Below are 26302 nucleotides of genomic sequence, written 5' to 3' on the forward strand. Positions count from 1 at the left end.
AGGATAAAGCAATCCTTCTGCCCCCCCCCCCCCCCCCCCCCTTAAAAGATCTAGATGCACTATTGTAAAGTGGCTGTTCCACTGGATGTCATAAGGTGAATGCAACAATTTGTAAGTCGCTCTGGATAAGAGCGTCTGCTAAATGACTTAAATGTAAATGTAAATGTCTCTCTCGTCTCCAACAGACATTGAAACACAAGAACAGTAATACTCTCTAGCCTAGAGAACATTATCTCAGGTGCACTCTCCTTTTTTAAAGGAAACAAAGTTGATCATTCCCTCCAATCGTTCAAAGAAAGTCTCTTTTGTTACCCACACAATCTATACGGATGTTAGGTTTCAAGAAATGAGGACAGAATGTTAATTTGCAGTACTGTATAATATATTTATTCAGACGAGAGAAGATTGGAAACATGTCTGTTCTCGGAGTAAAATGATCTTATTGAGAAATATGTATTTATACATTATTTAAACATAAGCCTCCACCGAAATGCAGAACTAGTTACAGTATGTACAGTACATAAAGTCATTGGATCAACTGCAACAAACTTTGTCAAGATCAACTCCAACTGGTTGCCGACTCCCGCCAGATTTTCCTTGTCGGCCAACGGATTCGAACCAGCAAAACACTTACTGGCCGGCTTCTCTAACCTTGAGCCTCCTTCTGCCCCTCAGTTGGTGACTAACATGAATATTTTTCAATCTTGCACTTTACACAGTAGTCTAATAAATCTCTTTGATGTAAAAGCCACTCTGATTCACAAACAAATATCTTCCCAACTAATTTATCACTTACAGTTCAGTAAAGATAAAGTAGTTGCTGTTCTTAAATCAGATCTGTAATACTCTTTGCTTTAAAAGTCTGTTTCAACTACTGTCACCGGTGGTTGATTTTCCAGAATGTAAGGGTTGAGTGTGTGCACCAATCCCCTGTTTACTGATTGCCACGTTTCTTAGCCATAGCCTTGGCTAGTTCTGACATGAAGTCCCCGCCCCCGGGCGCTGCTAGCGGTGGTGTAGTCCTCTTGGGTGGAGGGGGGCCTGTTCTCCTCACAGACGGGGTCGATTGTAACCCTGCCGAGGCAGGTGGGGGCGGAGGTGGAGGCGGGGGTGCTCCAGCCCCTATATAGGACTGGCGAGGCGGAGGCGCTGGTAAGGAACCCCTGTTGGTCACAGGGCAGAAGGCAGGATCAGGTGGTGGAGGTGGTAGAGGAAAGCCTGGGTCCGGTGGTGGTGGTGGTGGTAAGCTGACTGGAGGTGGAGGGGGTAACGAGCCGGCACCTGGACCGAATCCAAGAGTTGGAGGTGGGGGAGGGAGGAAGTCTGGAGGTGACTCAGAGCTGTCGTCCTGAGAGAGAGATGGAGGTGGTGGAGGGAGGTTGGCCATGGATGTCGGTGATGGAGGGAAGCTGGTGGGCAGGGTGGGCAGTTGTCGTGAGACAGAGGTTGCTGGTGGGCTTCTCTTGGTAGTCAGGGGCGGTGGTGGTGGGGGCAGCACTGGGTCAGGGGGTGGCGGGGGTAGGATCTGTGTAGGTAACAGGGGTGGTGGTGGAGGCGGTGCATTGCCAACCTTGGCCACAGGTTCTGCAGGGGGCTGGGGAGCATGTCCATTGGCCTGACCAGAAGCTTTGGCTGGGAGAAGAGCAAAGAGAAACAGACCAGCAATAAATAAGATTTTTCATCTTATCAATACAGTCATTCATTCAAATTTGATTTGAAGGGTTCTTGACTTTGGATAGATCATCGTTGCTTTACTATAATGGGTGTACATTGACAATCTTTTTGCTCACAGCTAATCTCTACCAGCAGAAAGGGTGTTTACTAACCTTTCGTGGTAGGGGAAGGTGTTGACGGAGTGGACGTTGTAGCTGCGGTAGCGGCGGTGCGGTTGGTCCATGCAGTGGTGACGGCAGCCTTCTTCATCGACGTTTTGTAGTTTTCGTACAGAGACTTCCCATACTGAGAGGGACAAACACCAACCGTTACAATACACACAAGACCGCCAAACCCTGTCTGCCTAACACGTCACCGTTTATGTTATGCCTTAGATATACAGGCTGTTGAGCTGTCTGCGTTCACCTTTGCGATGCGTATCCCCGTCACCCAGAGATTCATGGTCCAGGCGTCATCACAGCACAGATACTTAATATACTGAGACTCTTTCTGGATCTGGGGGTGCTGAAGTTAGGGATGGGGATGGAGAGAAAGGACACATCTTTAGGGTAGCGAATCAGTGAGACAAAACGATTGTCACCTCCAAACGCAGGTTTTTTGTATCACTACTCTGTATGAGCTTCCAATGTTTTTTGGGGGGGATGGGGGTGATTCCAGCCATATGATCTCTAAAGTACTCTAATTTAGATTGGATAAAAATATCAGATATCCACGTTAGCAGAATTAAGGGTTACAGACTGATGACAGCGGTGAGATTTGAGATAGTGAACTCCTCCTCCATATTGAATGCGTCACTGAAAAGCTGGTGAAAGTCAGACAGTCAGCACTCACGTGCCTCCCAAATTACATGGGAGGCATCCACCACTGAGATGTCCACCCGGCTCATAGAGTTATGGCACTGCGTCCATCACAGAGGGTGGTAAAGGAGGGAACCGAGTCATACTTTCTCCCCTGGCCCTTGTTCAAACACAGCAGTTTGTATGAGATCATTGTCTATCTGAGAGAAAATGTCTTGACTTTGCTGTAGGGCCATTACCACACACTGATTGGTATGATTCAGTGTTTTCCACTATGAAGCAGGATGTGCCTGGTAGTGCCACTAGGGGTCACAGTCTGTTTACAATTGTGGGCCAGTGCATTTTGTTTTGGTCTTTATTTTGGTCTTAGTGATGTTAAGCTCACCACTGGGCAGATGTAACCACTACTGTCTGGGTAATATACTGTGATTGAAACATTGGAGTGTTGAACCCAGTTAACATTGGTTGTGTCACTCTATAGTAAGATGATAGAAATGTCCAGCTTGTAGTCCCAAAAAATGAAAATGAGTTTTAATTTTCTACCTTTGGTTCCTGTGTTTACCACAGACCTTGTTTTCAGCATTTATTAAAAAAAACATTCAGTTCCCCATAAGCTTTGGCCAATGAGCCATGGTGGAGTTAGTCTCCACTAGTGCCTACAAAAAGATGCCATTACTATTGCTCTCTGTAACATCTGAGTCCAAATGCCTAGCTCCATGTCACTCCTTCAGCGATGCAGTATGAGCATTGATGACCCAATGCAGAGCTAGATATTAGAGACCTTTGCTAAACTTGCCCAGGGTTCCAACCTGTCTCCTGCATTGACTGAGATCATCTTCCTTCAGCCTCACTTCAACCCTCTGGCCTTGGGGGGGATATCTCTCAGTGAAATGTGATTCTGTCTCCTTGCCTCTCTAAGCTCTTTGGCTTTGGTTCCCAACACCTCCTAGACCTAGAGAGTAATGGTTGTTGCTGATTCAAGTGTTTCCAAAAGGAGGGAAGAAAAGAAAGAACAGTTTCAGATCCTTAAAAGACTATAACCACCAACCCATCCAATTCTCGTTTTTTCAAATCAGTGAGGAACTCGTGTTCTGAGAAGAAGTGCGGATCTTATTGAAAGATACAATGTGAAACCGAGCCAACTGAAGTGAGCCCACTATATTGCCTGCAAGTAAAGGGTTTTCACCAAGACAAATACTCTACTATGACTAATGTGTTACAAACCAAATAACCATTTTTGGCGACGTTTACAGTGTTCCTCATGCCATTAATTTTATCTAACTCACTTGTAAATTAAATGGCCTGTAAAAAGGGGGGACTTTTCACTTCCTGAAAATAATGAACTGTTACTATATATTGAAGTTCTCACTTCCAGCGAGGCAGCTGTTGGGTTGACCACAGTACCAGTCTGTAGAGCGACAACAGTATACCCGAGTTATTTACAAATATAATAAACAAAACCCTCACTGTATGCTTATTTAATATGTACATGCATAGTACTTACACTTGCAGCATATGAGATACCTTTCCAAATAAAGCTCAATATTAAGCTCAATATTCAATATTTAGACTATTACAGTAGCTCATAGTGGAAGAGTTAAGCTCGGTTTAAAGGAGCAATCTGCAGTTCAAACAATAACAAAGAGGACACCCAGCTACTGTTAATAGTGAAAAGCTGTGGGATGGGGCTGGAGAAAATGTAACCACTCTCAAATCCATAGACAGAGCTATGGATGCAAGGACTGACCATTGATACCAAAAGTATGGTCTTAACCATGTTTTGAGACTATACAGTGTTTGTTTAGAATTACAATGTTTACAGACAGAGGAGTTAAACAAGCATATTTTGGGTTCTGATGGGGTACGACAGTTGAACGAAGCTAATGAGGCATCGGTCAAGAATCAATGGGTATATATAATTCATTTAAAAGTCAATAAATGTACGTAGCAATTGAAGATAATATTGGGGAAGAGAAGCACTCGTAGTTTCTCTCTTTATCTACCTTGTACTAACTGTGACTTCTAAGCTGTGAGACTAAAATGGGGTCATCCTTCCAAAAAAGGGCTTTCAACTGTTCACTCACCTTCAGAACAAAACAGAAATCTGTTGGAGCCTTGTATTTGTTTTTGAACTCTTTGCCATAGTACACATTTACATTGTCGAACTGGACGAAACACACCAGGTCACGAGATGTCTGTGGGGAAAAAAGGTAGTCAAACTTGAATCTTGAATGACAGTATTGTGTTCGAACACTAAAGCCCAACTTCAAATAATGTGACCACTTAATCAATGCCTTGCAACAAGAGCCAGTAGCCACTGTAGCCTTTCAGTAGCACCTACAATTTAAGGATGTCATGTATGAATGGTGTGTGTATGAATAACTGTTGCCACAAGATGAAAGATGTAAGTTAATATAGGTAGCCAGTGAGGTGCAAATACTGCAGTTGTATTTTTAGAGCGGCTTGAAGGGAACAAGGGGTTGATACGGCAAAAAGTATTCAGCACTATAACTTTGTAGTCCAAGAGTAAAAAACCTCCCAGACATTTCATGAAGGTCTCAGTTGACATCTATTTTTCTCTTACCTTTTTTTTGTTGTTGCGGGGAAAAGGGTTACTTTTGATCACATAGCAACTGAACTGTGTATGTATGTTGGGTTAGCTAGGAGTGTACAGTGTTCTGTTCACACTAAACTGAGGCTGACTGGGCCATATATTCAGTGGATGTGTTTTCTTTATCTGGGTTGTAGCCCAAGATGTCCCTTTTTGACCTCTGAACTTTGATCTGCTGACCTTGCTCTTCCCTTTGGGTACATAATAAATTCCAGAGGCCCGCAGCAGGAAGAGCCGCTGTTTCCACGACTTCTTGCCATCCTCCCTGAGATAGAGCACCCCCTCTAAGTCAGGCACGATGATGGAGGTCCCACAGAAGTTCTCCTGTGTGGGGAGGAGGCAGGAAGGGAGCAAGAAGTCACAGAAAGGTCACATCATTGGAAACTGTCACTCAACATGAAGTCTCACATCTTTTCAGTGGTCTAGTCTACGTGGTGGTGTTTGTGTTGTTTACCTCCACGAGTAACTCCTTGTCTCTGTCTTTCATGTCTTTGATAGTTTTCTTGTCCTTCTTCCACAGATAAAAGTTCTATCGTGAGAAAAATATTAGCGTTACCATGCCTGTTAAAATAAGTCAAAGGGTCATATACATTTTACAACAACAACAAAAATCACGCATGGTACTTCAACCTTTATCTTAACTGATGTGAAGAGTTTGGAGAGCAATAGTAGCCATGCTATTCAACAGGGATTTAAGTCAAATGATATTTTCTTAGATTCACAAGGATTTACACGGTAATCATGTTTCCACGGAAGAATGAAAGCACTTAATAATTGTAAGAATACACAATGTAGTATTTTAGAAATGAGACAATCCCTCACACATTTTTCCATACACTTCAGGCCTGCATATGATACGACAGCCTCTCGCTGCCAACAGCCAAAACGCATTAATACATTACAAAGGGCTCTGTTGGAACAATAAACATTGTTTCAACATTATTTAATTGTCATGTTTTTCACTGGCGGACATTTTGTTTGATGCATTAATGTGAAGACATAAAGGGGTCTGTCTGTTTTGAAAGGATATCTCATGATTGAGCAAACATTTGAAAGTAACCAGAGTTGAAATAATGGAGAGATTGATTTGCAAAAACAGAGAGGTCAAGAAAAATAGTCTGCTGAGTATTGAGCTGTCGGGATATCATGACCAGACCACCTCACTTTATTTGAAATCAGGGCAGTCGGCAAAACCTTTTTCAATTCTTCTTATGGAACAGGCATTTCTGATGATAACTATGCAGGATGTGTGTTTGTTCTATGTTTACTCAGCACAAATGATACACTTAGAAAGTGATTGCAGTTTGAAAAAGCAATGTGAAAAACTCACCTGAGGGTTTTTGAAGACTTCATATTTGTCTGGTCTCTCTTGGAAGATAACTTTGTTTTCACTGTCTCTTGTCCATGCAGACAGTGGGTCTACTAGGTTCTCGTGATCTTCAAAACCCCTTTCTGTCAATACAAAGGCACACGGAGCTCACACAATAATCTGTTATTCATCTATTATAATGTGCTCTTATGTCAGTCCTTGGAAAATAATCTATCAGGGGTCAATCAACTAATGATAAGATGGAGCCTTTGGCCTACCAACATGTAATCCTTTTACATTTACTTATGTTGAATGAGATTATTGATAGTATGGTCAATATAATATCATTATTGCAACGCCTTTGTTTCACAGAAAAATATGCTGTAGAATATAATGGTGACACTAAACCCTGATAAAATGTCAAACACAGCTATGAAAATGTACACTCTTCACTGCATACATTAATTTAGTTTTGTTCGGTACTGTTATTTTTCTAAACAATTCTAGCATATCACCAAATATAGTTTACGAGACCAATGCACATGGACACACATGGTTTGAGGTAGATTTCACTAACATACAATTCTCCATTTACAGTTCTACGCAGAATGGTATTGCGCTTAAAATGGACCCAATAAAAGGCAAGTCACTCATTTGCTTACAGATTTAAAGTGGCATTACAACACATTAAGAGTACTATTAAGAGAACTTTCTGCTTCTTCCCACCACGTTGCCCACCCACACTCTGGTGTTTCATCATCATGTCTGGGCGTTTCATTGTAGTTTCACCATGTGTCTCAATGACAGGCTACTAGTACTAATTAAAACAGAGACAGGCTTTAAGCATTAGCCAATAGCTTCCAGGGCTGTAGTCTGTGGCCAGGCCTATTACTGCCATTAAATGGCTGGTGAGGGCGTGAGACTTTGCCCCTAAAGGAGTCCTATAGGGAGTGGTTACGAGTTCAACTCCCATTGAACTACATTACTGTATCTGCATGGTATGTTGCGGTGCAGGATGCTGTGTATGGTGAACACATGGATGTCTCATGGAAATGAAAGTATTCTTTTTTATTTATTTCACCTTTATTTAACCAGGTAGGCTAGTTGAGAACAAGTTCTCATTTACAACTGCGACCTGGCCAAGATAAAGCAAAGCAGTGCGACACAAACAACAACACAGAGTTACACATGGAATAAACAAACATACAGTCAATAATACAATAGAAAAAGTCTATATACAGTGTGTGCAAATGAGGTAGGATAAGAGGGGTGAGGCATTAAATAGGCCATAGTGGCAAAATTATTCTAGTATGGCAAATTAAATACTGGGGTGATAGATGTGCAGAAGATGAGTGTGCAAGTAGCGGTACTGGAGTGCAAAGGAGCAAAATAAATCAAATAAATAACAATATGGTGATGAGGTAGTTGGATGGGCTCTTTACAGATTGGCTATGTACAAGTGCAGTGATCTGTGAGCTGCTCTGACAGCTGGTGCTAAAAGCTAGTGAGGGAGACATGAGTCTCCAGCTTCAGTGATTTTTGCAGTTCGTTCCAGTCATTGGCAGCAGAGAACTGGAAGGAACTATACCTGCTGGAGCGCGTGCTGCGGGTGGGTGCTGCTATGGTGACCAGTGAGCTGAGATAAGACGGGGTTTTACCTAGCAACAACTTATAGATGACCTGGAGCCAGTGGGTTTGGCGATGGATATGAAGCGAGGGCCAGCCAATGAGAGCATACAGGTTGCAGTCGCGGGTAGTATATGGGGCTTTGGTGACAAAGCCCCATATACTAGCGATCGGTTGAAGAGCATGCATTTAGTTTTGCTTGCATTTAAGAACAGTTAGAGGCCACGGAAGGAGAGTTGTATGGCATTGGAGCTCGTCTGGAGGTTAGTTAACACAGTGTCCAAAGAAGGGCCAGAAGTATACAGAATGGTGTTGTCTGCATAGAGGTGGATCAGAGAATCACCAGCAGCAAGAGCGACATCATTGATGTATACAGAGAAAAGAGTTGGCCCGAGGCTTGAACCCTGTGGCACCCCCATAGAGATTGCCAGAGGTCTGGACAACAGGCCCTCCGATTTGACACACTGAACTCTGTCAGAGAAGTAGTTGGTGAACCAGGCAAGGCAGTCATTTGAGAAACCAAGGCTGTTGAGTCTGCCGATAAGAATGTGGTGATTGACAGAGTCGAAAGCCTTGGCCAGGTCGATGAATACAGCTGCACAGTATTGTATTTTATCGATGTCGGTTATGATATCGTTTAGGACCTTGAGCGTGGCTGAGGTGCACCCATGACCAGCTCGGAAACCAGATTGCATAGCGGAGAAGGTACGGTGAGATTCGAAATGGTCGGTGATCTGTTTGTTAACTTGGCTTTCGAAGACCTTAGAAAGGCAGGGTACGATAGATATAGGTCTGTAGCAATTTGGGTCTAGAGTGTCTCCCCCTTTGAAGAGGGGGATAACCGCGGCAGCTTTCCAGACGATACGAAAGAGAGGTTGAACAAGCTAGTAATAGGGGTTGCAACAATTTCGGCGGACAATTGTAGGCAGAGAGGGTCCAGATTGTCTAGCCATGCTTATTTGTAGGGGTCCGGATTTTGCAGCTCTGTCAGAACATCGGCTATCTGATTAAGTAAATGGCACTTTAAGGGGGTAGACTTCAGCTTTAATTTTACAATGCCAACAGAGGTAAGCTATTAGTGTACATTTGACAATTTTCCAGAACATTTGCACCATGTAACATGCACAGTAAAACATTACGTTCACAAGCAATTTTTAGGACGCAGATCAAAATCTATTTCACTTCCAATCGATCAGATATGTTTTGAGGTTTTATAGAAGCAGACGTACTGTATGCCTTCAAACAAAAATAGGTTTTGTTGCGAGTGGGGCGTAGCTGTGTCATAGACAGGAGTGGAGCATTGAGCATACAGTCATATCAGCAGTACTTCTGGTTTGTTCAAGAGTAACACCCTGTCATGGAATATAGTCGTGAGGGCTAGCATGTGGCAGTCTAAAATGTCATGCGGGTGAGGTGGCCAACATTGGTCTTCAAATAGCCCTCATGACAAAAAATAAACCAAGTGTTGACCAGGGGGGGAAGTTCCTTTTTCCACTCATCTCCATTGGGGTTTACAATACAGGCAAATGCACCACTGTATTCAAATTGCACTAACAGGAATTCAAAGACTTTCATGAAGTCAAGTTGTGCTCCGCCGTTATAGAATATGGTTGGTTTGAATGGTTTGAAGGTTTGTCTTGACTCTCCATAAACTGACTGCAATTAGAGGAATGAGCTTAGTGTTATAGGGGACCAGAAAGGATTACAGATGATCAGAAATGTATTACATCAGGTAAATCATGATTTGTATGTTTTTCCCAAAAGTAGGGCTTCTCCAGAGCAAACCAAAGACATGGTAATGAGCTGACTGAACGAAAATGTTGCCTTTAAAGTCCAACAGTAGCTGAGGTAGAGAGATGGAGGATTGAGGTCATGAGGACTATATTTCCGCATAACAGGGAGGATGACTGACCGTGTCCAATGCAGGAAATGAAACCCACCTGCCTGGTGTGTGTGTGTGTGTGTGGTGGGTTGCATCAACGCCTCATTGTGTGCTCACCACAGCAAGGCTGTCATCGTGAATCAATGAAAACACAGTCCATCATCTGGACCTGAATAAAAAACCCCACCTGGTATATCACCCTCTGTATGTGTGGTATAGAGTGAGTGCATTGAAACCACAGAACAGTATATGCGTGGGTCTGTGTGTGTTTGGCGAGAGGATCAGGCTCACCAAGCTGCAGCTCGGGGTTGGTCTCTGACAGGCTCCAGTCCACGTTGCAGTCACAGTGGGTCTTCTCAAACAGGTTGTCCAGAACATCCCTCACTGTCTGTCTCTCATCCACCATCAGTGTCTTGGAGCTACCGTCATGCATCACTACCTTCACCACCAGCTGCATAGAGATAAGAGACATTTACAGAGATGAACATTTAAATATTGGCGGCATTGGAAAGTATGTATTGTGTACTAAATCCTAGTAATACGTGTAATGACAGTAGGACACTGTCCAGGTTGTCGTTTCATGTTTTATTTATGTGTTACAGAACGAGATGTGAGCTTCTTATAATCATGGCTTTAATGTATATGACAGCTTTATAGCCCAGAGTGTGTTTCCAGTATGATGTTGATGAGAAAACAGTACAGGTGTGGGGGGAATAATACAGATGCCTTGATTCCATCTGACCGTTATATAACAGTCCGCAAAAAGCTAGCCGTTACCGCTAGCATTGGCGCTAGCTGAGCAGTCATAGAGCATTGAATGATCATTAGCCTCTATGGAGCTATGGCGGTCATGGTCTTGCAATCGCCCCATAAATAAAGCCCAAAATAGACTGGAATTAAGCTCACACTTCCTGGCTCATGTGGCCTTGAACTTCCTGTCGTCTGGCAACAGATCCCGACTTAGGAAGCAGAGAAGCTTCGCAGACCATCCAGAGGTCAGCCAAGTTGTGTCATAAAAATGTGCCTTTCGAAGACGATAGCGTCGTAGAGGATTTGTCGTTTTAGTTCAGGTTTTTCCCCCATCTCCTTCGAAGAACAATGGATGGATGTGCACCATATAGTTAAGTAGTGTGTGTAATGGATCACTTCTAGAATTAGGTGTCTTCAAACAAGTGGATTCACAAAGGAAATGTGCTCATTCTGGAACGTTCGCTTTAACCTTTAGAACACATAGAGGAAAAGGCCTCATTGGCGTTTGACCACAGAGAACGACACTGCAGACCACTGAGAAATGAAACGTCTCGCTGCTCAGGACAGGTGTTTCTATGAAACCGACCAGAGAAGGCAGAAAGTCTGTTTCCTGAACCTTCATTAGTGCCATTTTATATTACCATTAGGCACATAGGGCTACATGACATAGGCCTAGTCTAGTTACCTTACACACTGCTTCAGGCATTTACCAAAAAAACGCATTTAACCTTTATTTTGACATGGAGTCATACTGAGACCAAGGTCTCGTTTACAGATGAGCCCTGTAATTACAAGCATATACACATCAATACAATATGAAAACAAAACAGAGATGCAAAACACAGTCATGGAAAACAAGCACATTCTTCATTAAAAATGTCCTCAATCAGCTGTCTGAAATGCCCTAGATGCACCAATTCATCCAATTTTAGAACGTTTGTGAGATTATTCCACAAGTAAGCTGATTTACCTAACTGTAGACACCGAAGGAATTTCCAGAGTTAGCCATCCCTGAGACCGGTATGCTAATGCGTATGTCTAAAGCGGAAGTTTTTGTAAAATAGCTTTATAAACAAAAAGAGAGAAATGCATCAATCTACGAGACTTCAAAGAGGGCCAACCTACTTTCTGACACAGAATCCAGTGATGTGCACTGAGCCTATTGCCCGTAATAAAGCGCAATGCGCTGTGATAAACTACATACATCCAATGGTTTCAGCGTTTTGGTAGCTGCCTTCATATATAGATGGTGTCGTCATAGTCTGGGACCGGCAGGAATGTTGACTGAATTATCTGCTTTCTGTTATTTAATGAGAGGCATGACCTATATCTAAATACAAAGCTCATTTTTATTCTCAGCTTCTTAACTAACTTATATATGCCATAGATATTTACAGTATCTTCAGAAAGTATTCACACCCAATATTTTGTTGTGTTATAAAGGGAGATTAAAATTGATTTGTAATTTTTTTGTCAACAATCTACACACAATACTAATATACTGTATCTTGTTTACGTAAGTATTCAACCCCCTGTTAATCAATACATGTTAGAATCATCTTCTGCAGCGATTACAGCTGTAAATCTTTCTGGGTAAGTCTCTAAGAGCTTTCCACACCTGGATTGTGCAACATTTGCCCATTATTCTTTTCAAAATTCTTCAAGCTCTGTCATATTGGTTGTTGATAACCCTTTCCAGGTCTTGCCATTAATTTTCAAGCAGATTTAAGTCAAAACTGTAATTCTGCCACTCAGGAACATTCACTGTCTTCTTGGTAAGGTACTCCAGAGTAGAGTTAGCCTTTTTTTGTTATTATCTTGCTGAAAGGTGAATTCATCTCCCAGGGTCTAATGGAAAGCTTACTGAACCAGGTTTTCCTCTTGGATTTTGCCTGTGATTAACTCTATCCTGTTTATTTTGTATCCTGAAAACATTCCTTAACAATTACAAGCATACCCATAACATGATGCAGCCACCACTATGCTTGGACTATGTAGAGTGGTACTCAGTAATGTGTTGTGATGGATTTGGCCCAAAAATAACACTTTGTATTCAGGACAAAAAGTTAATTGGTTTGCCACATATTTTGCAGTATTACTTTAGTGCCTTGTTGCAAACAGGATGCAAGTTTTGGAATATTTTTTTTCTATATAGGCTTCCTTCTTTTCGCTTTGTCACTTAGTTTAGTATTATGGTGTAACTACAATGTTGTTGATCCATCCTCAGTTTTCTGCTATGACAGCCATTAAACTAAATTCACCATTGGACTCATGGTGAAATCCCTGAGCGGTTTCCTTCCTCTCCGGCAACTGAGTTAGGAAGAAGGCCTGTGTCTTTGTAATGACTAGGGGTATTGATACACCATCCAAAGTGTAATTAATAACTTCACCATGCTCAAAGGGAAATTCAATGTCTGTTTTTTAGCATCTACCAATAAATGCCCTTCTTTGCGAGACATTGGTAAACCTCCCTGTTCTTTGTGGTTGAATCTGTGTTTGAAATTCACTGCTTGAGTGAGGGACCTTACAGATAATTGTATGTGTAGTTTACAGAGATGAGGTAGTCATAAAAAAATATTTTAAACCCTATTATTGCACACAGAGTGAGTCCATGCAACTTATACTTGTTAAGCAATATTTTACTACTGAACATATTTAGGCTTGCCATAACAAAGGGGTTGAATACTTCTTGACTCAAGACCTTTCAGCTTTTCATTTTTTATTAATTTGTAAAAATTCTGAAAAACATAATTCCATTGTGACATTATGGGGTATTGTGTTTAGGCCAGTGACCAAAAATCTCAATTTAATCAAATTTAATTCAGGTTGTAACACAACAAAATGTGTAAAAGGTCAGGGGTGTGAATACTTTCTGAAGGCACTGTATAAGCAAGGACACAATCAATGTTGGCACCATCCAATGTGCTTATGCATAAATCATCATATACCATTTGAAGTGTTTTGGAAAATAACATATACTTGGTTTTACCTGCATTAAGTACCAATTTCAGTTCAACAAAGCCTTTCTGCAATGGAATAAAGGCAGATTGTAGCTCTGAAAGAGCCCGGTCAACTGTGGGGCAATAGCATACACAACTGTGTCATCTGCATACAGGTGTATGTTCAAATTTCTTGCAGATAGACCAATATTGTTTTTATAGACAGTAAAAAGGACAGGACCTAAAATCGACCCCTGTGGGACACCTTTCGTATTATCAAGGAAACTTGACTTAACACCATCAGAGAATACACATTGTGTCCTTTCTGTCAGGTAGTTTTTAAACCAATTACATGATGCCTGATCCAGGCCAACTTCAGACCATCTTTGAATTAGTAGAAAGTGGTCAACAGTATCAAAGGCTTTTGACAGAACAATGAAGAGGGCAGCACAGAGTTTCCTACAATTTACCACATCATTTAAAACCAGTGATTCAGCAGAGATGGTGCTATGATTTGACCTTAAAGCAGATTGATAAGCACTTAGAATGAATTTCTTAGCTAGGAAAGATATAAACTGAAAGTTGATAGGCAAGACAGTTTAGAGATCGGGCAATAATTGTTTAGGTCGGAGGGGTCACCAGCTTTGTAGAGAGGAAGCACATGGTCAACCTTCCAAACCCTGGAGTTAGCACCAGAGATAATCGTCAGGTTAAAAGTATGAGTCAATGATTCCGCAATCAGGGGAACATAAAGCTGCAACAAGAAAGGATCAAGCAGATCAGCCCCAGTGCATTTTAATTAAAAAAAGTATCAAGCAAGGCGTCTAGTTGTTGAAATGAAAACAAAGATTGACTAGAAATTGACAGATCTTTCATTGAGTAAACTAGAGGCTGGGAGACGGGAAGCAGTTTAACTGTTTTCCAAAATTCAGAGCGATCACCAGCAGTCTAAGATAGAACTTAGAGTGTAGCTTGATTTGATCTTTCTTAATTGAAGAAGTGCATCTATTTTGTAATTGCCTGAAAAGCTGCCAATCCGCTACTGGGTGACAGTGTTTGACATGTTCCAATGTCATGTTATGATGCTGTTATGACAGCTCATTACATCTATTAAAAAATATTAATGATGATAATATTAATGACCGCATTATTGCGGTGAATCTGAGTAAAATTGTAGATTTCACAAACCAAGCTATTTTCTTTCTTGCTAGCAGTAGTGCCTGGAAGGCCACATGTGTCAGTGATTTAGCAGACGGCTGCTTTGAAGATGTGGAAGTGTCCACAAATCACACAGAGAAGGAAACCATTTTGTCCTGTGTAAGGCAGACATCAATTATCAGGATGAATGGAAACAGAAAAGAGAATGATCATTCAGCTTGACTGCTGTTCAGGGTTTTCTTTCCTTCTCCCCGAAATGCCTCTTTTGGTTGGTGGACAGTGTGTTGGGTTTTGTATAGTGTTTCGCCCTCTGTCATGCTACTTACCTTTTTGACTTTGGCCTCTTTCAGCTTCTCCAATGCCAGTTTGATTTTGTCTGCTTTCATTTGTGCCTCTATTTCTTCCTGAAGGAAAATCAATGATTGGTTTTTAATTAAGTGACATAGAGCACAGTAGGTTTATAATTAAGCAATAAGGCCCGAGGGGGTGTGGTATATGGCTAATATATCAGGCCTAAGGCCTGTTCTTAGGAACAACACATTGCGGAGTGGTATATTGGCCTTTTATCACAAACCCCCAAGGTGTCTTATTGCTATTATAAACTGGTTACCAATGCAATTAGAGTAGTCAAAATAAATGTTTTGTCATACCCGTGGTATACGGTCAGACATAGCACGGATGTCAGCCAATCAGCATTCAGGGCTTGAACCAACCAGTTTATAACACACAACAAATCCTTGCTACTGTTTATAATGTACATTAGTCATACGTTACGTAACATAGGTTATGAAAAACGGATGATGCTTGATGGCTATTGAATGAGGTCAGATAATGATGGACTCAGAGCCATATACTGGATACACACATCTCCATACAGTATATGCCTCTGAATGGACAAATAGCAGAGCAGGAGCTGAGTGATGATGAACAGTATTATGGGTAGTGTTATGTGTGACTGTGATGGATACCTGGTGTTTTTCATCTCCATCGGATGCGGTCATAAGGACTGTTAAATGAATAAAATCTCTCACACTAACCCCTCTATCGATCCTGTTACTCTTTCCTCCCCATCCATGTGTGTGTTTGGTCCATTCCAGACAGAATCCCTGCTTTTCCCTCTGAGGTATTGTAATAGATGCCCCAGTGGCCTGGGCCAAGAAACAATCTCACTACGACTTCACTGTGAGAAGGTGGTAAATACAATACCATCCTTCCCTGACATCTAGTACATGTATAGCGTCATTATACAGGCCCTCCATCTTGCAAGTATCTGTTTCAAGCACCTAATGTAAACAACAAATTTGTGTTGATCTAAATTTCAATTAGTCACACTAGAAAATAGCGTCTGCTACAGTAAAGTGAGAAAAACAATGTGGATATAATCAAATGAGTCTGTGCTGTCTCTGTCAGGATGAGATGTGGCTGACAGGCTTTAAAACCATGGTAGAGTGTAGCTTGTTCACTTCCTCTGTGCTCAGCTAAAGGCCTTTAGTGCTGGCCTAGGTGTGGAACCTTAGCTGACTCACCATGGAGGGCTTAGCATGCTGTGGAAGCGTAGGTTGCGAGTGAATGGGTGCGGGGGAGTCAGCTAGTGGGGCGCTAAAGGTGTTGGGGCCCCTCTCAGGCGAGGTGGGGGTGGAGAGTGAGGGGACTGGGTAGAAGCTGAGCCCATGCTGGGCGGGAGGTAGGTCCGGGTGCGGCGCTTCAGCCTCTTTCTTCCCTCCTAGCTCCGCCGCCAGCTTCTCCTCTGTATCATTGAGGTCGGCCATCAAATCAGCCATCAGTGCGTCCAAGTCATTTTCCTCCAATTCATTCAGGGATTCGACTGTGTAGAAAAGAGGGAAAACAAAATGAAGCTCAAGCTACAGTATAATAACAATGGACATTTTGACCTTGCTATGACACAAGCTCCAGACAAATACTGCTTGTTTTGCACTAAGTGAAAGCCGGAGGCCTACAGCTATAATTGGTGTGTAGGCTGGATCTTAATCTGTCTGAAATTAGAGCCTGAACAGTAGCCAGACATATTCCAGAGGTATGATTAGTAACTCTTTTCCTACCTCTCTGCGTCATTGGTTCAATCTTAATTTCTGGTAATTTTCTAGGTAATTGATGTCATTCTTCCCCCGAAAAGTGACCCACTGGAGAAATAACAGGCGTCAAACTGTACCAAAGTTAGAAAAGGCCGACGTTGGCCTCTGGGATTTTTAAACTGATATCTGAGACATTTTAACACTATACTTTTAACACTAGCAGTGTTAGGTAGGGCCATAATTAGGCTTATGATTTACCGTTCATATCAGCGAAGCCCATGGAGAAGTTCATTTCTCTGCTTGAGCTAGAAGGTGGCTCTGGGGGCAGCGTTTCAACCCCAAGACTCTGCAGGGAAAAACAAAGAACAAAGGAGTTTAACAATAAACCAAAGACAACAACTCCAGTCGCCATGTAGCCATCTGGATTTTTAAATCCAATGTGGAGTTCCAGGAACTCAAATAAAGTATGCTGATTCTTGCATAGAAAACAGTTGAAGGACTAATGCCAAATTCATGAAATCAAATGAGAAATGATGTTCAATATGAGGTATTTCAGGCAACATGGAGTTTTAATAGAAAACACAAAGTGGGTGGAACAGTATCAAGTGATCATACGTGTCTTCAAACAGTTATGCTAACGTCTACCCTGCTTATGAGTTTAACGTTTTACCCCCTTTCTTAAAGTGGTTCTCTCGCTGTTTCGCGGGTGCTTGGCAGTCTGAAGTGTCTTGTTGAGCGCTCGTGTGTTTTAGTGTTACTGTCATGTTTCACATAAGCAGTGCTTTATTTACAAGTGGTTTCGGTCCAAATAGACAGGGAACCATCCGAAACATCTCTACCGTGTTGCCCATAGAATATCATTGTTATTATGTTACCAGCAACTTTTCAACGGAATGAGGAGTAACGTATGCATCTTACGGGAAGATGGGGTCCATAATACTGACCATATTGTATTGTAGATCTGTGTGTATGAATAATGTATACATGTTTTTCTTGCATAATAGTCAGCAACTGCTGGCATTTGGGGGATCACCTTGAAGAAATAAAGAGAGATGAATGCTGTCTTCCCTGGTGAGCGAAAGCATAGCAGTCATGACTACTGTCAGTTTGAAACTTCAGGACATTTATTGTGTACGGTATATTGGGTCGTGTGAGGTTCTTTTATCAACAGTTGTTGGGGATTTCTATCCTGTGTGACTGCCGGCATCCGTTGTAAAGATGTTTTAACATGCAGCATGGCAAACTTTACGAGTCACAGGCATTTCTAACATTTCTAAGAATGTAATAAACATTTGTAAGTATTTATAAAGGCTTATTCATGGAAGTTGTTAATACAGTGTTCACAAAGGGTGAGTTACAAATGCCCCAGGCGTTTGCTGTTGTGTGCGGACTGAACTCACCTGGGTGAGGAGATCCATCTCCCCCAACAAGTCACTGAACATAGCGTCGATGTCGTCCATCTGTTGAAGACAAGTCAAGGGATGAGCGAGGAAAGACCTAGAACCTATAACATTGGTAATAGGTAAAGTCGTAGATTGAGACTGATACATTACATCTCAATACAAGAACGCTACCTCCAACCGGAGAATGTTAGGAATGAGTTTTGAGATTATATTTAAGATTGTCGTTGCGCAAACATACTGTGTCACCTTTGAAAAAGTGCACACACTAACTTCAACACACACACATTGCATTTCTCCATTTCTGTGTTGAACCGCCAACTGTAGGAGATTACTGCACTATAGAATGTTTTCATTCGTAATATGTAGCCAAGAGCCAAATGTTCTTGCTCAACCTCCCCAACATAGACTCCAGGAAGTAAAGCATGGTATGTATAACTCCAGGCATTCATTGCTTGTCAAGACATGCAGTGCCTTTCAAAACTCCTTTTTGGGGGAACTGCATGAGTACAACAAATGATGAAAGATTGTTCATTACTTGTTTCTTATGTTGTTTGGTTGATAATCCAATAATGTGGAATTCATAGAAAGTCAATCAATCAGATACTGGAATTCACTTCCTGGTTAGGCCAAACAAAAAAACAAACGTTCAAACAGACCTTCCCCTTGCCCAGAAATGCTACACCAACTGTATATCACTGATAGAGTATGTACAGTACGTTGATATCTTAGATTAGGGCTGTTGATTTTATGCATTTGAAATGCAGACAGTGATATCTTTCCCTTTGATACTTTTAAAATGACCTCATAATTTGTCATTTCCTTGATTACATTCAAGACCACCTTTGAGTTCTCAAACTCAGGAAAATAATGATATGGTAAATTAAGTTAAAATAGTATAATTTTGGTATGCCCGGTAAATCATTAAATTAACTGAGGGTAAAAGTTATACCACAAACTATTACTCAATCACGATACCATCATTTTGAATTAGTTGCTTATCAAATTACTCATCAAGAAGGAAAATCCAGACCCACTTTTAACAGACATGAACAGATCCTCAGTTGTCATACTATGACTCCCATGGTACTATTGTTGGCATGAGTGTGTAGGCTTAATTTATCATGGGGCCACCTCCATCAATTTGATTTACTTAAGTCAAAGTAAAAAATAGATTGGGAGCCATATTTCGAGAGCTACTGTAGTCATGATGTACATTATGCTGTCTCTTTTCCACACACAATATGTTAAGCCCCATTATCTGTAGTAGAACAAATGTTACGGTGTGCCGGACTGTGCAGTCAAAACACAAATCGTGTTTTTCTATTGTAGAATATGGCTAATTTAGTAGTGATGTAGGATTGGTGAGTTGTATAGGATATGTAATTAAATATACTCATGCGTAATTCACATACAATTAATGTCAAATCCAAAATTCATATCAAAACAAACCATTGAAAATAAAATGTTTTGTCAAGACATAATCTATGACCAACTAGACTGGCATTCGACGAACGTTAACTTCTCAAGAAAAAATGTGATTCACTGCTTCATGCAGGCATCATTATATACAGTAACGTTAGTGATATCAAGTTTCTCTAAAACTATTTTAACCTATAACAGATTGAGCACTTGTTTGTACAGATAACACCTGTGTGTGTGGGTATGTGTGTTGCTCCCCCACCCTTGCTAGAATGTCCGGTGTGTCCCAAAACAGAGGGAAGTGGTTACAGGGCAACTTCCTCTTGCTTCTCGTGATGTTGAAAGTATTTGTGAAGGTTGCAGGAGATGGTAATATGCAATGTCTTTTGCAAGCGCTGCAACGCCTGATGTATTTGGTCCTCGCTAAATACCCCATGAGGTTAACATGATCATATCTTGTCAGTTTAGCACTCAGAACACATGACTCTTATTTCACTCAAAATCTGATTATGGGCGAACAGTTGAAAATCCTATATTCAGTATTAAACGTGAGCAAATTCACGACAAAACAGCCAAATGTAAACAAAGTTCCTTCTGCCCCTCAGATGTAGACAGCCTGGTCTCGTAGACGTAATATAGGAAACGTAAATCCGGGACACTAAAATTAGTATGACATGTTACGTTTGGTATGGTTACGTAAGACTGATGTTGGCTAACACTTCCCCTATCCCTAACCTTAACCTTTTTAGCTAACACTTCACCTAACCTTAACGCTTTAGCGATCCCCTTCCCCTAACCCTAACCTTAACCCTTTAACCCAACTCTTCAACTTAACCCCTAACCCCTAGCCAAGCTAAAGTCAGCCAGCTAGCTAACGTTAGCCACTTATTCGTAACATATTATACACTTTTCAAATGCAAAACATATAGTAAATGTTGCAAATTCGTTACATGTTGTATATTTAGAAATGACACATAATACACCTTTAGCTATCCCCTTCCCCTAACCCTAACCTCAACCCTTTAACCCAACTCCTAAACTTAACCCTAACCCATAGCCTAGCTAATGTTAGCCAACTAACTAACATTAGCCACCTAGCTAATTAACATATCATACATTTTGCAAATTCGTAACATACAGTACTTTTTTCAAAATCGTAACATATTGTATATTTTGAAATTCGTAACACATAATACGGTTTGTAATTTGTAATATATCATAGGAAATGGGTGATGGACATCCACTAATTATTACATACCGTACATATATTACGAATTACAAACCGTATTATGTGTTACTAAATGGAGTCCCTCGGATTTACGTACAGAATAATACGAAATGCTCTGAGACCAGGTTGCAGCCCAGTAGCAGAGGTTTGTGTGGTTACAACTGTTTAAGACAGCAGATGAAACGATGAGAAAATTAGACAGAGCATACTTTCTTACTAGGTTTCCCCCACTTCTATGCTCTGTAGTTGTTTTCCACTCTGCATTGGGTTTCTGTTTTGCTTTGTGTTATGACAACCCCAGAATATCATACAATAGCCATCTCTTGGTGATTTCTGGAAACGTCAGCAATCTACAAAACGTACAAACACATTGTGTAGCTGATGTCAGTTTCCATTTGTGCTTGGACGTCACAGGAGGAAAGGATTAGTGTATCGGTCATTTAGATCCAGCCAGCTGTGTTTAAAAGCATCAATTTGAAGAGGATACTAAAGTGCACAGTGCCAAATCTCAACATTGCCTCTCTGAAGTGACTGAAAAATCACTGAGGTTGACTTTTCAGCAAACGGTCAGAACAGGGAAAGGGAAAAGGGATACCTAGTCAGTTGCACAACTGAATGCATTCAACTGAAATGTCTTCTGCATTTAACCCAACCCCTCTAAATCATAGTGGTAAGTGACACCCTTAGCTTGAATGAGAGACCAGTGTCAGTAGCTAGAGAATGGGTGAAACGTGACCTAACAACACCTACAACTATCTTTACGGCATATCATATCTTATATATTATTTTGTTTCAGCCCCAGGAAGATCTAATGGGGATCCTTCATAAATACAAATTCCACCTAGCCAGAGAGGACGGATTGAGAGAAGTCAGGTACAATACTCAATCCGTCGGCTCTGGTTAGTGGTTATATTCCACCCTGAGCAAACATGGTAGAAGATATTCAACAGAAAGCAGTTGGCAGCACTGACCTAGTTTATGTTCAATGCTATATTATCTGATTGGTGCAATAACCTATTGCTATCAAGATAATCTGTGACCCCCACCCCTCTACATAGAAGCCCAGAAAGCCATGTTACTGGAAGATGTGTGTGTAACGGCTGTTGGAAGGAGAGGACCAAGGTGCAGCGTGGTACGTGTCCATATTTATTAAATGAACACTGAAATAACAAAGAATAACGACCGAAACAGTTCTGGCTGGTGCAGACACACAACAGGAAACAACAACCCACAAAACACAGGTGGGAACAGGCTACCTAAATATGGTTCTCAATCAGAGACAACGATAGACAGCTGCCTCTGATTGAGAGCCACACTCGGCCAAACACATAGAAATATAAAACATAGAACAAAAACATAGAATGCCCACCCCAACTCACGCCTTGACCAAACTAAAAATAGAGACATAAAAAAGGAACTAAGGTCAGGGCGTGACAGCGTGTCAAACCTCATAGCTTCATTTTGCTCATTACCTCCACAAACAGTTGAGTTGTAAGCTGCAAAGTGATGTCAGCAAAACCACTAACATCTATCTTAGTTGTCAGTTAACACCCATCATCCTGCTACATGAAATGTTATGCAAGACAGACACAGCATTTGTTACAATGTCAGTTTGTGTAAACACAAAACTACTAGGTATTTCAACCATCGCATCAACTTGAACTGAGCTGCAATTCAAACTGTATGTATGAGGAAGCCATTTTTCTTGAAATGTTGTGTGATTTTATCAACATGGAGGTTTGTTGACTCAGATGAAGAGTACATGCGTTCTCAGGGGCGTCATGCATCTCAAAAATCTGAGGGTGCACAAAGTACGTGAAGATGGCTGGGGGTGGTTTGACAGTCCGGAAGTTGGAGAATTTTGCATTTTTCAAACACTCGAAACAGCTTTTTCCTGCAATTCTATGTAAAAAAAAAAAAAAAGTAAAAAAAAAAGTCATTTTTGAATGCGTATCTAAGCATGTCTCTTCAGCTATCTGAATCCTCCTGTATCCTCCTGTATCCTCCTGTATCCTCCTGACTGGTGATTCTTTTTTTAAAGAAACAAAATATGCTTCTCTGTATCTCTGCTACAATCTAGGTAAAATATTGAAAGGAATGTGAGTCTTATTCAGTACATTTCATTTTTGCTTGCTTTTCTAAAGGTTGGGAGATTGGTTCTCAATCTGGGCTAGCTTAAGCCAACTCCATATAATTGAACTGTAACAGTTTACAGATAAACTGTAATACTGTATTTTGAAAAACAGGACAAATCTGAGGGGGCACGTGCCCCTGTGCCTATAAGCAGGACATCTCTGTCAGTTTACTTCTTCTGTTCAGCGATCATCAACAAAAAGTACAGTTAAGAAACATCTTGTGTTTTAGGCCAAATATACAGAAGGTCTGCAGTGAGAATAGAAGTGCTTCGTGTTTGGAATTGAGGCGACCAGCATTATGATGAATTTCACATCTAGTTAAATAAATAAAAAATCCTGTTTGCAATAAGCCCCTAAAGCAACAACAAAATAGGCAAAGAAATTACCTTTATGTCCTGAATAGAAAGTGTTATGTTTGTGGCGAATCCAACACATCAGTGAGCACTACTCTTCATATTTTCAAGCTGCATCATGTTATGGGTATGCTTATCATCGACAAGGACTAGGGTTTTTTGGGGATAAAAGAAACAGAACAGAGCTAAGCCAAAGCAAAATCCTAGAGGAAAACCCGGTTCAGTCTGCTTTCCGAACAGACACTGGGAGACAAATTCACCTTTCAGCAAGACAATAATCTAAAACAAAAGGCAAAATATACACTGGAGTTGCTTACCAAGATGACATTGAATATTCCTGAGTGGCCTAGTTACAGTTTGACTTAAATCGGCTTGAAAATCTATGGCAAGATTTGAAAATGGCTGTCCAGGAATGATCATCAACCAACTTGACAGAGCTTGAAGATTTTTTTTAATAATCATGTGCAAGTATTGCACAATCCAGGTGTGCAAAGCTCTTAGAGACTTACCCAGAAGACTCAGGGGGTTGAACACTTACAGTTGAAGTCAGAAGTTTACATACACTTAGGTTGAAGTCATTAAAACTTGTTTTTCAACCACTCCACTAATTCCTTCAAACTCAGTGCCTCTTTGCTTGACATCATGGGGAAATCAAAAGAAATCAGCCAAGACCTCAGAAAAAAAAAATTTAGACCTCCACAAGTCTGGTTCATCCTTGGGAGCAATTTCCAAATACCTGAAGGTACCACGTTCATCTGTACAAACAATAGTACACAGGTATAAATACCATGGGACCACGCAGCCATCATACCGCTCAGGAAGGAGACGCGTTCTGTCTCCTAGAGAGGAACGCACTTTGGTGCGAAAAGTGCAAATAAATCCCAGAATAACAGCAAAGGACCTTGTGAAGATGCTGGAGGAAACAGGTACAAAAGTATCTATATCCACAGTAAAACGAGTCCTATATCGACACAACCTGAAAGGCCGCTCTGCAAGAAAGAAGCCACTGCTCCAAAACCGCCATAAAAAAAGCCAGACTACGGTTTGCAACTGCACATGGGGACAAAGTTTGTACTTTTTGGAGAAATGTCCTCTGGTCTGATGATACAAAAATAGAACTGTTTGGCCATAATGACCATCATTATGTTTGGAGGAAAAGGGGGAGGCTTGCAAGCCGAAGAACACCATCCCAACTGTGAAGCACGGGGGTGGCAGCATCATGTTGTGGGGGTGCTTTGCTGCAGCAGGGACTGGTGCACTTCACAAAATAGATGACATCATGAGGCAGTAAAATGATGTGGATATATTGAAGCAACATCTCAAGACATCAGTCAGGAAGTTAAAGCTTGGTCGCAAATGGGTTTTTCAAATGGACAATGACCCCAAGCCTACTTCCAAAGTTGTGGCAAAATGGCTTAAGGACAACAAAGGCAAGGTATTGGAGTGGCCATCACAAAGCCCTGACCTCAATCCTATAGAAAATTTGAGGGCCGAACTGAAAAAGCGTGTGAGGCCTACAAACCCGACTCAGTTACACCAGCTCTGTCAGAAGGAATGGGACAAAATTCATCCAACTTATTGTGGGAAGCTTATGAAAGCTTCCCCGAAACGTTTGACCCAAGTTAAACAATTTAAAGGCAATGCTACCAAATACTAATTGAGTGTATGTAAACTTCTGACCCACTGGGAATGTGATGAAAGAAATAAAAGCAAAAATAAATAATTCTCTCTACTATTATTCTGACATTTTACATTCTTAAAATAAAGTGGTTATCCTAACTGACCTAAGACATGGAATTTTTACTAGGATTAAATGTCAGGAATTGGGAAAAATTGAGTTTAAATATATTTGGCTAAGGTTTATGTAAACTTCCGAATTCAACTGTATGTAATCAATATATATTAGTGTTTTATTTTTTATGAATTCTTTACAAATGTTTCACTTTGACATTAGAGAGTATTTTCTGTAGATCATTGATAAGAAAATTACACTTAAATCCATTTTAATCCTACCTTGTAACACAACAAAACGTGGACAAAGTCAAGGGGTGTGAATACTTTCAGAATGCACTGTATAAGTGCCTGTTGGTACAATAAAGATGATTAAAAAACGAACTCTCTCTCAAAACTAACAAAATATGGAAGTTCTCACAAAACCAGACGATAGTGCCAAAACCACACAACGGGTTATGGAAATACACAGCCCTGATTACAGTTTCCACAGACATTACTTTATACTGAATAAAAAAACATGGCATCTTGAGTCAATTTTGTATTTTCTAGCAAATTATTTTCCAAACTGATTAGGATCACTTTATTCATCAATTGTACACAGGGTTCAACCATTTACCTTTCACTTTGTTCTAACTCTTCCAAAAGACGCACATACATATGCTGAATTGAATGCAACAAACATGTCTCTGTCACTAGCAAACACATTCATGGGTGGTAATTTCAACATTCACTATCAGGCACTCTGGGATATATGCAGATATTTACCTACATTAGCATATATCCCAGTGTGCCTTCAGAGTTAATGTTGGAAATACCACCCATGACTATGTTTGTTAGGGATAGAGATTAATCGATTGCGTTCACTTGCATGTGTATTTCCTATCTTCAAAAAGATTTCCCACCTCTTTACATTGTTGTGTTACAAAGTGGGATTAACATGTATTGATTTTAATTTTTGGTAATGAGCTCCACCAAATAGTCTGTAGCGTCAACGTGGAATAAAAATTCAAATGTTAGTAAAAACTATATGTGAAACTAAAAACACTAATATATCTTGATTATGTAACTATTCAACCCCCGAGTCAATACATGTTAGAGTCACCTTTAACAGCGATTAGAGCTGTGAGTCTTTCTAGGTAAATTATTTGCACATCTGGATTGTACAATATTTGCACCTTATAATTCTACAATTCTTCAAGCTCTGTCAAGTTGGTTGCTGATCATTGCTACAGAGACATTTTCAAGTCTTGC

The 26302-nt window shown here is 40.8% G+C and overlaps 1 protein-coding gene across 4 annotated transcripts in view; it reads right to left on the minus strand.

The window, feature by feature from the left end:
- Positions 1-364: 364 nt before the first annotated feature.
- The window catches only part of apbb1ip (amyloid beta (A4) precursor protein-binding, family B, member 1 interacting protein), an 89285-nt gene continuing 63347 nt past the window's right edge, over positions 365-26302 (minus strand). For all 4 annotated transcript variants that reach the window (XM_055928903.1, XM_055928902.1, XM_055928905.1 and 1 more), the window contains 12 exons: positions 18180-18239; positions 17038-17125; positions 16273-16571; positions 15073-15150; positions 10191-10350; positions 6413-6534; positions 5537-5611; positions 5263-5406; positions 4556-4666; positions 2080-2178; positions 1827-1959; positions 365-1632 (listed from right to left, as the gene is read on the minus strand). In XM_055928903.1, coding sequence (XP_055784878.1) covers positions 935-1632; positions 1827-1959; positions 2080-2178; positions 4556-4666; positions 5263-5406; positions 5537-5611; positions 6413-6534; positions 10191-10350; positions 15073-15150; positions 16273-16571; positions 17038-17125; positions 18180-18239 — 2067 coding nt within the window. In that variant the 3' untranslated portion in view covers positions 365-934. The remainder of the gene's footprint in view (positions 1633-1826; positions 1960-2079; positions 2179-4555; positions 4667-5262; positions 5407-5536; positions 5612-6412; positions 6535-10190; positions 10351-15072; positions 15151-16272; positions 16572-17037; positions 17126-18179; positions 18240-26302) is intronic.

This window comes from Salvelinus fontinalis, chromosome 7 (assembly GCF_029448725.1).
Source record: "Salvelinus fontinalis isolate EN_2023a chromosome 7, ASM2944872v1, whole genome shotgun sequence".
NCBI lineage: Eukaryota > Metazoa > Chordata > Actinopteri > Salmoniformes > Salmonidae > Salvelinus > Salvelinus fontinalis.